A 13,804-nucleotide genomic window follows, 5' to 3' on the forward strand; every position below is an offset into this window, starting at 1 on the left:
GGGGAGGGCAGTTGAGGGGGACCAGGCCACCAGGGGAGGGCAGTTGGAGGGGACCAGGCCAGCAGGGGAGGGCAGTTGGGGGAAATCGGGCCGGCAGGAGAGCAGTTAGGTGTTGATCAGGCTGGAAGGGGAGTGGTTAGGGGGTTATCAGGCTGGCAGGCAGAAGCTGTTAGGGGCAATAGGCAGGCAGGCAGGCGAGCGGTTGGGAGCCAGCAGTCCTGAATTGTGAGAGGGATGTCTGACGGCTCATTTAGGCCCGATCTCACACCGGGCAGTCGGACATCCCTAAATGGGCAGTCAGACATCTCTTGGGTCCCAGATTGGAGAGGGTGCGGACTGGGCTGAGGGACATACCCTCCCCCCCCCCCCCCCGCCTGAATTTTGTCGAATTTCATGCACCGGGCCTCTAGTGTTATATAAACTGTTATAGATTTGAATAGATTTCAATAATAACACCTTTCATATTTAAAATGTGTTCTCCTGGAAATAACCAGTACACCAGCATCTAGTATGTTATTTTTAAATCTAATGTAGTGAGTAGACCTATACCGTATATTAGCCAAGTAAAGAGCAAACTCAAATATACTTCACCTTTCCATTTAAATGCCTACCGTATCTTTCCATAGGTGCTTAATATTCTTTCATATCTTTCCTTTCAACAAGGAAAAGTTTTAACAGTAAAGAAATGTAATAACATCTCTGGTAAAGCAGAATAAGCTAATAAACCACTTCTCCCATAGAAAAATATAAATTCTGGACAAAATATAGACTAGCACAAATTTAGCTATATGTTTATTATAATCCCTGGAACAATCAAGAAAAGGTTAAAATAAAGAAATATACCAAATGGTCAATAGATAAATTAAAGTTGGATATTATAAATAACAAAATTATACAGAAGAGGGAAGGAGAAGCAGATAAACAAACATAAAGAGACACTCATAAAAATAGCAAACGATTATAAAATGGCAGATATAAATTCAACCCTACAAATAATTTACATATGTATGAACTTACAAGAACAATTAAAAGTCAGGGATTGAATTAAAACAACAACAACACACCAAAACTAGACCCCAATTGTTATTTAAAACAAAGTCACTTTAAATAGTTATATTGATTATAAAAGTAAAAGAATGGGAAAATATTTACCATGCTTACACCAATCAAAATAAAGTTGTAGTGCCGGTATCAAAGTCAGAAAAAGTAGACCCCAGAACAAGGGAAATAGCAGGATTAAAATGGACATTATCATAAAGGGGGTAATTGAACAAGAAGTTATAGCGATCCTAAATATGTGTGAACCTAAAAATAAAAGCTCTAAAATTAAGGGAATTTACATGTGTAACTGAGAAATAACCCCAACATATCCACAGATACACTTGGAGATGTTAGTTTCTACTTAGTAATAAAATAGGAAAGCAGGCAGTCAACCAGTAAGTATATTGAAGATCCAAATACCATTAGCAATTAACTTGAATTAATTGGTATTTATAGAACACTCTAGGTCAAGCATGTCAAACTCAAATGCTAACACAGGCCACATAAACAAGGTTTAAGTTGATGTGGGCCACACAAAAAAACCAAAAGCTTCAATTTTCATAGAAACTTAGGTTTATTTTGATAGAGACATGCTGAATAAAAGGGCTGAAATACATGAGTAATCGTTAACATAAAAGAACATTTTAATAAAAAATAATATTTTTTCTTGAACATTAACTTAACCAGACACTGAATAACTGCACAAATTAATAAGCGTAACACAAACAAACCTATTTGTCTTGTTCTCCAAAAGCGAAATATTTTCTGTTGCTCACACCAAACAAGTTAGTACGAGACTAATGATGTGGCAATCTGCTGCTACTAGGTGTACTGGTTAATAATGCGGATTTTTTTCAATAAATGGAGTTACACATATTTTGATATATATGCGATTTCATATGTACACTATTTTGTTATATTGACAAGCTTCAAAACTTCATATGTCAAATTATCTGAAGGTGTTAACATCATAGATATTTTTATGCTTAAAAATGTCGAATTTCGTGCCAAAAAAAAAGAGCATTTGCGGGAAGTTTTCATTATTTTGAAGAAAAGTGCTGCTGAAAGTTATCATATACTTTATGATAGTAGGAGGAATCCTTGAAATCAATGACAACAAAATATGTTTCCTTGAAAATATCTAACCAGACTGATCAAGAAAGAAAAAACAGAAAAGACACAAGTTGTTAATAATCTGAATGAAAAAGTGGCCCTTACTAAAGACAGACCCTACAGATATTGACGGCCCTTTCCTTGAGGTACAGAAAGTAATTTACCCCAGAAGAAAATTAAAATATATAAAGTACATACAACTTTAATTTAACAAAATTCAAATAAAAATGATTTAAAAGTCTTCCAACATTGTAAAGATTCTCAACAAATTATGAGTAGAAAAGAATGTCACTAAGTTGATAAAGGGCATTAATAAAAAAATCTAAACTAGCATCGTACTTAAAGATTAAATGCTTTTTCCTAAAACTGGAAACAACACCTGATTATTGCTTCCCACTACACCTGTTTACCCCAGAAAATGTAGTGAGGAGAGAGAAAGAAAAGGCATGGAGTTTGGAAAAAAAAAAGTCAAATTATGTCCATTCACATGCTGCATGATTGTGTGTAAAGAAAATTCCATATAATCAGCATAAAAACTTCTAGACCTGGCAGAATATACAGTGAGTATAAAAAAGTTTTAAACTTAGAAACAGATAAAATAGAATTGTACTTTTATGGTGATGGGGGAAAAAAAGAACCTGAAAAAAAATGCATTTTTAGAGGAGGATGTATACAAATATGGTCAGTTGACCTTTAGCATGTTAACATTGGATAACAAAGGATAAAGAATTAAGTGGATAAAGAATAGTCTCTTCAAGAAATCTTGCTGGAAAAATTGTACACCATTTGCAAAAAGTTAATTTGTCTGCTATCTCACAGTTTGTACAAAAATTAACTCCAAATGGATGATAGACCTAAATGTAAAATAAACTATCGAATTTTGACGAGAAGACATAAAAAACTTCTGTGATGCTCTCTGCCACTTGGCTTGACGTTGCGTCGGTGAGTGTGGACGGGGAGCCGAGCTAGCTCGAATAAAGACTCTTTGCTTTTGCATCGGAAAAAACAAACAAACAAACAAACAAAAAAACTTCTGTGATACTGTAGGCCAGTGGTCGGCATACTGCGGCCCCTTGAGTGTGGCTCTTCCACAAAATACCACGTGCGGGCGCGCATGTACAGTGTGATTGAAACTTCGTGGCCACACTCAAGGGGCCAAAGAGCCGCATGTGGCTCACGAGCCACAGTTTGCCGACCACTGCTGTAGGCAGTTCAATAAATATGCCAGGGTAGAGACAAGTTTTAAACTGGTGAATTAAGTAGGGTATTAGTAGTTATTTTAGTAGATAAATTTGAGCTTAACATTCAGGTTTGAGAAATGGCAAAAGGTGGGAGTAGGTTCCAATTATTTTCACATTCAGTTGATTAAATTGCCTATTTTAAAATGCTTGTGAATGCTCTAAATTCATACATATAAAACTTTTCTGCTAGTCGTGTGGTAACATCATAAAACAAGTATTCTCACTATTATATACTGACATGGCCTTAAGGTTTTTAAATCATATATCACTGGTAATTTTTTCTTTGATAATATTTTAAAGCATGATGAGTACTTTGTGAAAATATTTCATTCACATGCATAATCATTTTTATTTTTACCCTTTTTTTTGTATGTCCTACAGGAATGCTTCTAGTCACAACAGACACGCTTGGCCATGACTTTCATGTCTTCCAAATTCTGACTCATCCTTGGTCCTCATCACAAAGTGCTGTCCATCACCTATACACTCTTCACAGGGGTGAAACTGAAGCCAAAGTAAGTTGTATAATTTTCACACGGTTTTTCTTTGTTTAATATGACATCTAATCTAGCTGGTTGTTATATCATATTGGAGCTTAATATTAGTGAGAATATACTTGGGTAATAGAATTTTTCAGATAAGAAAAAATATTTATTCTATTTTGATCCAATAAATACATAAGCAGTAGGTGAACAATTCAATGAATGTTCAAACCCTGTAATTCAATTGATATCCATATTTCCAGGCCTTTTTCTAGGAATTTTGATTCTATGTACATGCATATGTATATACATGAACAGACATATAAATACTACATGTAAACACACACATATTCACATATTCACAAAATAATTGAGTTTTTGGTGTATATGACTATATGGATATTATTCTGTGGTATACCGGGGCCAGTTCAATATGGCTAGTTAGAAGCAGTTATACACTTCTGTCCCCAGCTGGGACTTACATTGATGTGAAATCATCCACAATGGGAGTGTTTCCATCATGGAAATCAGCAAACACTACAAGTCAGAGTAAATTTTTTTCCTTAGGGAGCCAGTTTTTAACATTTAACAGCACTCCACTGTGAACCCATGCATGAGGGCACGCAAGCATGCACACACACATGCACACATGTTCATATATGTACTGAGCGTTTGTATTAGGTATTATGCTAAGGGAAGGTATCCAGCGTTTACATTTCTTCTATCAATATCTATAATAATAAAAGGGTAATATGCTAATTAGACTGGAAGTCTTCCGGACATCCTTCCTGAAGAAGCCGGGGCTGGAGGGAAGCCAGGCAGGTCCCAGGTACCTGTGGGCGGCCCGAGGGAAACCAGTCCGGGTCCTGGGTACCTGTGGGCGGCCAGAGGAAGGAAGCAGCCCGGGTCGCGGGTGCTGGAGGGAAGCCGGTGCCGGCAGCCGGTGGAAGGAAGGCCTACTCTTGCACGAATTTTTGTGCATCGGGTGTCTAGTAATAAAATAATGAAGTATTTGATGAGGGACTGTTTTTCTCTACTGAAGAATTCCAGTTTTATAATGTTAGAATTTAGACTTACTCTGGTGATCATTTATATATATGTATATGTATATGTATATGTATATGTATATGTATATGTATATGTATATGTGTATATATATATATATGTATATGTATATGTATATGTATATGTATATGTATATATATAATCATTATGTTGTATATCTGAAGCTAAAATAATGGTGAATGTCAGTTATACCTCCTTTGGGGGGAAAAAGTTAGAATTTTAAGAATCACTATGTTGAATGCACCTAGGCAATAATTGTCTGTGGTTTTAGCTGATATCTTAACATTACCAAAGGGGAGCATCTGTTATCATGTGCTTCCCCATATGACACAATAGGATGTATAAGGCATCATCTATGAATATATTTCTACCCAGCATGCTGTATTAAGCCTAAATCTAATTCAGCCCCTAGAAATAATTAGGAAAGCATAGAGATTGAGGAACCAGTTAAACAATACCATGAGAATCCAGCTAGCCAACTCTAAAATGTAGGAAGTTCTTTTTTTAAAAAAAAATTTTTTCTTTATTTCAGAGAGGAAGGGAGAGCAAGAGAGAGATAGAAACATTAATGATGAGAGAGAATCATTGATCAGCTGCCTCCTGCTTGCCCCCTACTGGGGATCAAGCCCGCACCCCGGGCATGTGCCTTTGGCCTGAATCAAACCTGGGACTCTTCAGTCTGCAGGCCGATGCTTTATCCACTGAGCCAAACTAGCTAGGGCAAAAATGTGGGAAGTTCTTGATTACAAGTGTGACCTGCTTTTACAACAGATAATTGTCATGGTAAAATAAAAGTGGGAGTGTGACGGGGCTTAAAAGTAATTTTAGAGAATATTATCTAAGTACAAAGTGTGGACCTTGTTTGAATCTATTTCATACAAATTAAGTATAAAACGTATGTAGTATTTCATACAAATGGTGAGATTTGAACATTTGCCTTAGTAGATATTGTTAATGAATCTAATGTGCTTATTTACTTGTGATGCATACAAAAGTATTTGCAGATGTGTAGAATTAGCTATAAAATAATCTAGTAGTAGGAGAGTGTTAGATAAAAATGAGAAAATAGGCGATGGTTATATTGATTATAAGTATTAAGAAATATGAACTAAATGCAATGTATAAACGTAGAGCCTGATTTAAACAAAGTATAAAGAGATATTTTTCACACAGTTGAGAAAATAGACCTTGAGCTGGGTATTATATGATATTAGTTAGTTTTGCTGGGTCTGCAATTGTAGTTTGTTTGTTTTTAAGTCTTTATCTGTTAGGCATATATCATGAAGTCCTAAAATATTATGATATCTCTAATCTACTTTTAAATATTCTGGCAAAACAAAACTAAGAGATAGATTAAACAAGATTTGAAAGTGTTAATTATTGAAGTTGGTCAATATTGGCAGTTCATTATAGCAATCTATACTTTGTGTATGTTTAGAAATTTCTCTAATAGAAAGTAAAACAATACTTTTCAGTGTTCATTTTCAAAAGCTTTCTCAGCTATTCTTGGGCATTTTTTCATTGATGTAGTTTAGAGTAACCCTATTGAGTTATATAAATAATCTTCTAGAGTTTTTTTATTTGCATTGCATTGAAATTACATTTTAATACAGTTTGAAATCATCTTTACAATATGGAAATTTTACATCTAGAAATTATATTTTAAAATTAGTTATTGCTGTGGTATGACAAAGCTATTTATTTTATAGCATATTTTTTCCTCCTTTGCTAGTCTCTCTTGTAAGGTCAAATAGTTTTCAGTAATTTTTTCAATTTTATAAGTAGAACATAATTTTTTGAATATCATAATAGTTTTTTTGTTCAGGTCTATTTTCCTTATTGCATTGGCTAGGAACTCTAAAATAATGTGTAACAGTATAAATGTTAGCTGTAGTCTTTTTTAACAATATATCACATGATCTCACTCATTCATGGATAATAGAGACCATTATAATCTTTTGAACAATAATAGATACAGAGGCAGAGCTGCCTCACACAGATTGTCAAACTGCAGCGGGAAGGCCGGGGAGGGTTGGGGGGCAGGAGGGAGGTGGGTAAGAGATCAGCCGAAGGACTTGTATGCATGCATATAAGCATAACCAATGGACATAAGACACCAATGGACATAAGACACTGGAGGGTAGGGGAAGCCGGGGAAATGCCAAGGGCGGGGGAAAAAAAGGACACATATGTAATACCCTTTGTAATGCTTTAAGCAATAAAAAAAAAAAAATTTCTCATTATGCTTTAATTATAGCACTAGAGGCTCGATGCACGAAATTTGTGCAAGAGTAGGCCTTCATTCCCCCAGTTGCCAGCACCGGCTTCCCTCTGGCACCTGGGACCCAGGCTTCCCTCACAGCCCCGGCTTCGTCTGAAAGGACATCTGGTCTAATTAGCATATTACGCTTTTATTATTATAGACTAGAGGCCTGGTGCACGAAATTTGTGCACGGAGTGGGGGTGTCCCTCAGCCCGGCCTGCACCCTTTCCAATCCTGGGACCCCCGGGGGATATCCGACTGCCGGTTTAGGCTAACTGCCTCTGCCTGCCTGATCGCTCCTACCTTACCCCCCCTGCCGGCCTGATCGCCCCTAACTTGCTCCCTTGCCAGCCTGATCACCGCTAACTGCCTCTGCCCCCGGCCTAAGCCGCAGTCTGGCCTCTTTCTGTGGGAGGAGACCTGGCAGATCGGGGAAGGCGCCACCCCCATTACCCCACTGCTGCTGCCACTGCCAGCCTGAGCCTGGGCCCTTCGTAGCCACCTCGGCCCTTTGCCCTGTGGCTGCCCGACCTTGGGCCCTTCGCAGCCGCACCTCAGCCCTTCCCAGACGCCCATGGCTTCCTGAACCTGGGCCCCTTGCAGCTTCCCCTTGGCCCTTCCTAGCTGCCTGTGGCTGCCTGAGCCTGGGCCCTTTGCAGCTGCACTTCGGCCCTCGCAGCTGCTGCCGCTTTGTCTGGAAGATGTCCTCCCTAATTAGCATATTACCCTTTTGTTAATATAGAAGATAATTATAGATTTGTTTTTATGTCAATACCATGATGTTTTGATTACTGTAGCTTTATAATATAGTTTGAAATTAGGATGTGTGATGCTTCCAACTTTGTTCTTTTTTCCTCAAAATTTCTTTGGCTATTCAGCATCTTTTGTAGTTACATGTGAATTTTATGGTTGTTCTATTTCTGAGAAAAATGTTAATAGCATTTTGATAAGGATTACATTGAACCTGTAGATTGCTTTAGGTAGTTTAAATATTTTACTAATATTAATTCTTCCATTTCATGACCATGAAATATCTTTTCATCTTCTTCAATTTCTTTTATCAGTGTCTTACAATTTTAGTGCACAGATCTTTCACCTTCTTGGTTTAATTTTCCTCAGTATTCTTTTCGATGCAATTGAAAGTGGGATTGGTTTTTTAAATTTCTCTTTCTAATAGTTCATTATTAGTGTATAGAAACATAACTGATTTTGTTATGTTTGATTTTGTATCCCATAACTTCACTGAATTTATTCTTAACAGTTTTCTGGTGGAGTCCTTAGGGTTATTTTACATATAATAGCACATCATCTTCAAATAGAGACAGTTTTACTTCTTCCTTTCCAATTTGGATCCTTTCAATTTCTTTGTCTTGCCTGATTGCTCTGGCTAGGACTTCCAGAGCTATGTTTATTGAAAGAGGCAAGAGTGGGAATGCTGTCATGTTCTTGATGGTAGAGAAAAAGCTTTCAGCTTTTCACCATTGAGTGTGATATTAGTTGTGGACTAATCATATATGGCCCTTGTTATATTGACGTATGCTTCCATTTTGTTGAGAGTTTTTATTATTATGGATGTTGAATTTTTTAAAATTATTTTTCTGTATCAGATGGTTATATAATTTCTATCCTTTCTTTTTTTCATATGGTATAGTTCTTATTCAACACCCAGCTGCACGTTGATTGAAAGCTGGGCCCTCAGGCAGCAGTTTTTTTTTTAAAATAAGATTTTATTGAAAGCCAACAGCTTTTAAAGTCCACAAATGTGCCTCTTTCATGGGAAGACTGGGAGATGGGCATTATAGTCAATTGCCTCTGTGCTGTGCTCTGGATGGAGAGCAGGTTAAAAAGTAATTTTAAACTATATAAATATTCCATTCTTCTCAAGCTTTGTATTCTTTTATTTACATATATCATCTGGTGTAATAGCTTCTTCTTTTATCCAATAGGTTATATCATTCAATAAGTATTCTAATGCTCCAAATATCCTAGATTTGGCTAGTTGGAGCCGATTAGCTGGGCATCTGTGTCCTGTTGACACGTCTCCATTATTCTTCGACAGTGTCCTTACTTCCGGGCACAAAGAACTTGCTTACTGTCATGTTTAGTTACCATTTGTTTTTGTTCCTTTTGTATGGAAGTTTTCAATTACTCTATGAGCTTTTGTATAAGGATTTAATATTTCATTTTGCTGCTGGACACATATGTACTCTGAGTTTATTTCTTAACTTTGGTTTTATAATTCTTCACTAGGTACTGGTATGCTGTACCTCAGCTATCACCTCAAAGAATTTGAATATTTTAAGCACTTACACTGTTTTTTGTTGTTGTTTTGTTTTTTATTCACACCTATTTTTGGTATCTCTTGTGTTAACATATTTTATTATTTAATTTACCTACACATCCACCTGGAAACAGAGATCATGCTTCAGCTTCTTTGTATCTCTAATCCTTAGCACACTGCCCTACACAAGGACAAATGTTTATAGGTAAAGATGTTTGATACGTTCAATGCTATTCCTATTTAAGCGGAAAACCAAAAAGAAATTATTAAAATTATTTCGTTCTATGTCACAGCTTGTAATTTAGGAGCTTGGGAATTTCTAAACATCAAGATCTAAGGAAATTCAAATTAATGACCATAAAATTAATTTTATAAGCTTCTACAGAAAACCGTATTTTGAAATGATATATACAATTTAACACTGATGATAAAATCTATATGGCATGTGATCTGTCTGTCCATCTTTGAGTGCTTCAGAATCATGTCGTTCTGGATTCTTCCAAGAACTCTGAGGCTACTTTAATCAGGCCAGGAAAAAAAGTCAAAGTATGTGGATCTAATTATGTTGAATTAAGTTGTTTTGTGATCTATGACTTGGGATATCCTCTGCATCTGACAGTAATTTTCCTCATAAAGCACATATGTAGTTAGAAAAGTATTCCTAGTTTTCAACGGTAAAGTCATATGTTGTAAAACCTTAAAATATTTTGTTGCTCTGCTTCCATAATGTCTTACTCAAGCAGACACAAGTCATTTTGTACTTAACATGCTAATTTCTGAAATGGTAAACTTGCTTTTGAAACATCTGCACATCAGATTATAGTGTTACTTTTACTTTATCAGAGTGATCCTGCAAAATATGACTCGTATGTTTCCTTCCCAAGGGGAATAGAATCTAGCTTTTTAGCATTATTAATTGATAGTATTTGATGGTCAGTTCAGATGAAAACAAGCAAATTTAGTATGAAAATGTCTCAAATATTGCCTACTTATGCTTTTACTGAAATACAAATTTTACTGGATTTTTTATATATTTACTTGCTAAATGTGGCAACCCATGATCCTGATTTTTGTTAGTTTTCCTCCCAAAACATTACCCTTATTGAGATGTAATCCTCATAATATAAAATTCATCCTAGCACAGATATATCCAAAGACAATACATAAACAAATGGGTATGGTTGGCCCACAGTTATAGTGACCCCCCAATTAAAGCAGAGGTGGCAGCTTTCCATTATCCCGTGCTGTTTAAGTCCCTACATTTACCCCTCCTCCCCTGCCCATGTTTTTGTTGGGGTTGTATAGCTGCGCCCCAGCCAGTAGTCACCATCCCCTTTCATCTTATACAAGCCATCAGTGAACTCCTCATTTAAAGGAAGCTCTGTGGAAAGGGGCCTGTGGAGCCAGTGGCATTGCTTCCGGCAGTGTAGTGGGTGATGCGGTCACTGTAAAAATGAGATGCTGCTGGGGCCAGGCAGGAACATACTCTAGAACAGCCATTCCCATTTGACTAACAAGCCCTGTTGGGCCCTTCCACTGTGTCCATGATCAAAATTTGAGTTGAGCCCTCTGAGTGTGGGTCTGGAAAATCAGGAAGCCTCCGTGGGCCAGTGGTTCAGTAGCTGCCCGCTACAAAAGGAAGCGAACTTGGTTGCTGGATCAGGCAGGTGGCGGTGTTGGACTGGGATAGCACTTCTGAGTACTTCAGCCATTAAGTCTTCACCTAAACTTTTTCCCATTGGGTTTTGTGGACTTTATTGTATAACATGGGAAGGAACTAGAAGTCAGTTGTGTGCTTGTCCCACAGCCTACATGGCACAAGTGTGTAAGTACAATCAGTTAAGCCATTAATACCAGTTATACTTTCACAACATAAGCTACCATATAGTATACCCACAACATAACTTTAGCTTCTCTTCCCCACTGTGGACTCTGCTTACACCTCATTGGGTGTAAACACATGGACTAATGTGTTTATTGTGCGCAGGCCAGTTGTTCCACTGACAGCTGCCAGTGGTCACAGTATCCCCTATGTTGGTTTCAGGGGAAGCTAGCCTGCAGATACTATGGGGGCAGCCAGGAGGATTGGCTTTTAAAAAAATTTTTTTTTCCACTTGGGCAGTGATACTATTGCCAGCCTCCAGTGAGCATCCTGCTATGGCAGGCACCTTCTTTCTGTCCCCATTCCTAACACTTCCTGGTTTAATGCCTAAGTCCTTGACATTTTGGGCCAGCCCTCATCCTCATCTCCACTCAAGTTCAGGCTGCAGCAGGAGCTGGCTATACTAGGATTGCTGGCTCTGTGTTGTTTGCAAGGCATCACATTCACTTTTTTAAGTTCAGATTTTTATTGAAATAATTTGTAGAGTCATATGTACTTGTGAGAAATAGTAGTAAGAAATCCCATGTGTTCTTAACCCAGTTTATCCCAATGGCAACATTTTGCCAAAGTAGAGTATAATCACAACTGGGATATTGACGGTGCGTGTGAACAGTCACCTGCACTGTTTCCAGTTTTGGGCTATTGGGAATATGTTTTCATTTCTCTTGCATAGATTTCCAAGAGTGTAATTGTTGGTTCAGATGATTATTGCATGCTACTTAATTTAGCTCGTTTTTGAATTTCTGGCACCTAGAAGAGTGCAAAACATGTAAAAGGCTTTCCATAAATACGTATTGAATAAATAAATGAATGAATGTGAAGAATTGACAGGTGCAGGGAGTAAGCAGATGGGATATGTGGAGATTATCAGTCTTTACCATGTTTCCATTCTAAGTAACTTATTCCGAAACAAACTTTTATTGCTCTTACCCTTGTGATAGTCAGAGTTACAGCATTTTCAATGAAAGTGTATTAATCAATTTTGAAGGTAAAATTATTGAAATGGTGGGTTGGGAATGACTCTAGAACTTAATTCTTACGCAAATAGCTTTTCTTTTTTCTTTTTGTATTTTCGTGTAAGTTTTCATTAAACACAACCTTGTCTGGTAGCTTGGATCTTGGCTAGTTTAAAATTTTTTTAAAAAAATTTCAATTACCATTCGCATACAATATTATGTTAGTTTCAGGTACATGACAGTGATTAGACATCTAGATAACTTACAGAGTGATCACCTAATAAGTCTGTTACCCTTATGTCAGTATATATAGTTATTACAATATTGTTGATTATTGATTATATTCCCTATGCTGTACTTTATATCCCCATGATTTGTACATCTTAATCCCTTACCCTTTTTCATCCATCTCCCCATCCCCTTTCCCATCTAGCAAATGTCAATTTGTTACCTGTATTTATGAGTCTGTTTTGTTTGTTCATTTTATTTATTTAGTTTTTTTGAATTCATGTACTTGAAATCATATAATATTTCTCTTTCTCTGTCTGACATCTAATGTAGCATAACATCCTCTAGGTTTATCCATGTTTTCCCAAATGGCAAGATTTCATTCTTTTTTTATGGCCGAGTAATATTCCATTGTATATATGTACCACATCTTCTTTATCTATTTGTCTATTGATGGACACTTAGATTGCTTCCATATTTTGGCTATCCTATCTCATAAAAGAGTAATATGCAAATTGACCATCACTGCAACACACAAGATGGTCGCCCCCATGTGGTCAAAGATGGCTGCCCCCATGTGGACACAAGATGGCCAGCAGGGGAGGGTGGTTGTGGACGATCAGGCCAGTAGGGTAGGGTAACAGTTAGGAGGGACCAGGCCTGAAAGGGAGGGCAGTTTGGGTCAATTGGGCTGGTAGGAGAGGGTAGTTATGGGCGACCAGGCTGGCAAGGGAGGGAAGTTAGGGGTGACTGGGCCAGCAGCGGAGGGCAGTTGGGGGAGACCAGGCCTGCAGGGGAGGGCAGTTGGGGGTGACCAGGCTGGCAAGGGAGGACAGCTAGGGGTGACCGGGCCAGCAGGGAAGGGCAGTTAGGGGCAATTGGGCCGGCAGGGGAGTGGTTAGGGGGTGGTCAGGCTGGCAGGCAGGCGAGCGGTTGGGACCCAGCAGTCCTGGATTGTGAGAGAGATGTCTGACTGCCCGTTTAGGCCCGATCTCATCCCACCAGGATCGGGCCTAAATGGGCAGTCAGACATTCCTTGAGGGGTCCCAGATTGGAGAGGGTGCAGGCTGGGCTGAGGGACACCCCTCCTCCCTGTGCACGAATTTCGTGCACTGGGCCTCTAGTTGTAAATAAAATTGCTACATAGGACTTATGTTTATGGTTTTGATTGTCATTCTTATAGGCTTCTGAAAGTATTGTACTCTGGGATTTGAGAATTTTTTTTTAAAATAAATCTTTATTGTTCAGATTA

At 37.8% G+C, this 13,804-nt stretch overlaps 1 protein-coding gene across 5 annotated transcripts in view; it reads left to right on the forward strand.

Moving 5' to 3' along the window:
• The window catches only part of BCAS3 (breast carcinoma amplified sequence 3), a 463,383-nt gene that overhangs the window by 124,436 nt on the left and 325,143 nt on the right, over positions 1-13,804 (forward strand). For all 5 annotated transcript variants that reach the window (XM_014531618.1, XM_014531623.1, XM_005858559.2 and 2 more), the window contains exon 14: positions 3,777-3,910. In XM_014531618.1, the coding sequence (XP_014387104.1) occupies positions 3,777-3,910 (134 nt within the window). The remainder of the gene's footprint in view (positions 1-3,776; positions 3,911-13,804) is intronic.

This window comes from Myotis brandtii, unplaced genomic scaffold (genome assembly GCF_000412655.1).
Source record: "Myotis brandtii unplaced genomic scaffold, ASM41265v1 scaffold120, whole genome shotgun sequence".
NCBI classification, from domain to species: Eukaryota; Metazoa; Chordata; class Mammalia; order Chiroptera; family Vespertilionidae; genus Myotis; species Myotis brandtii.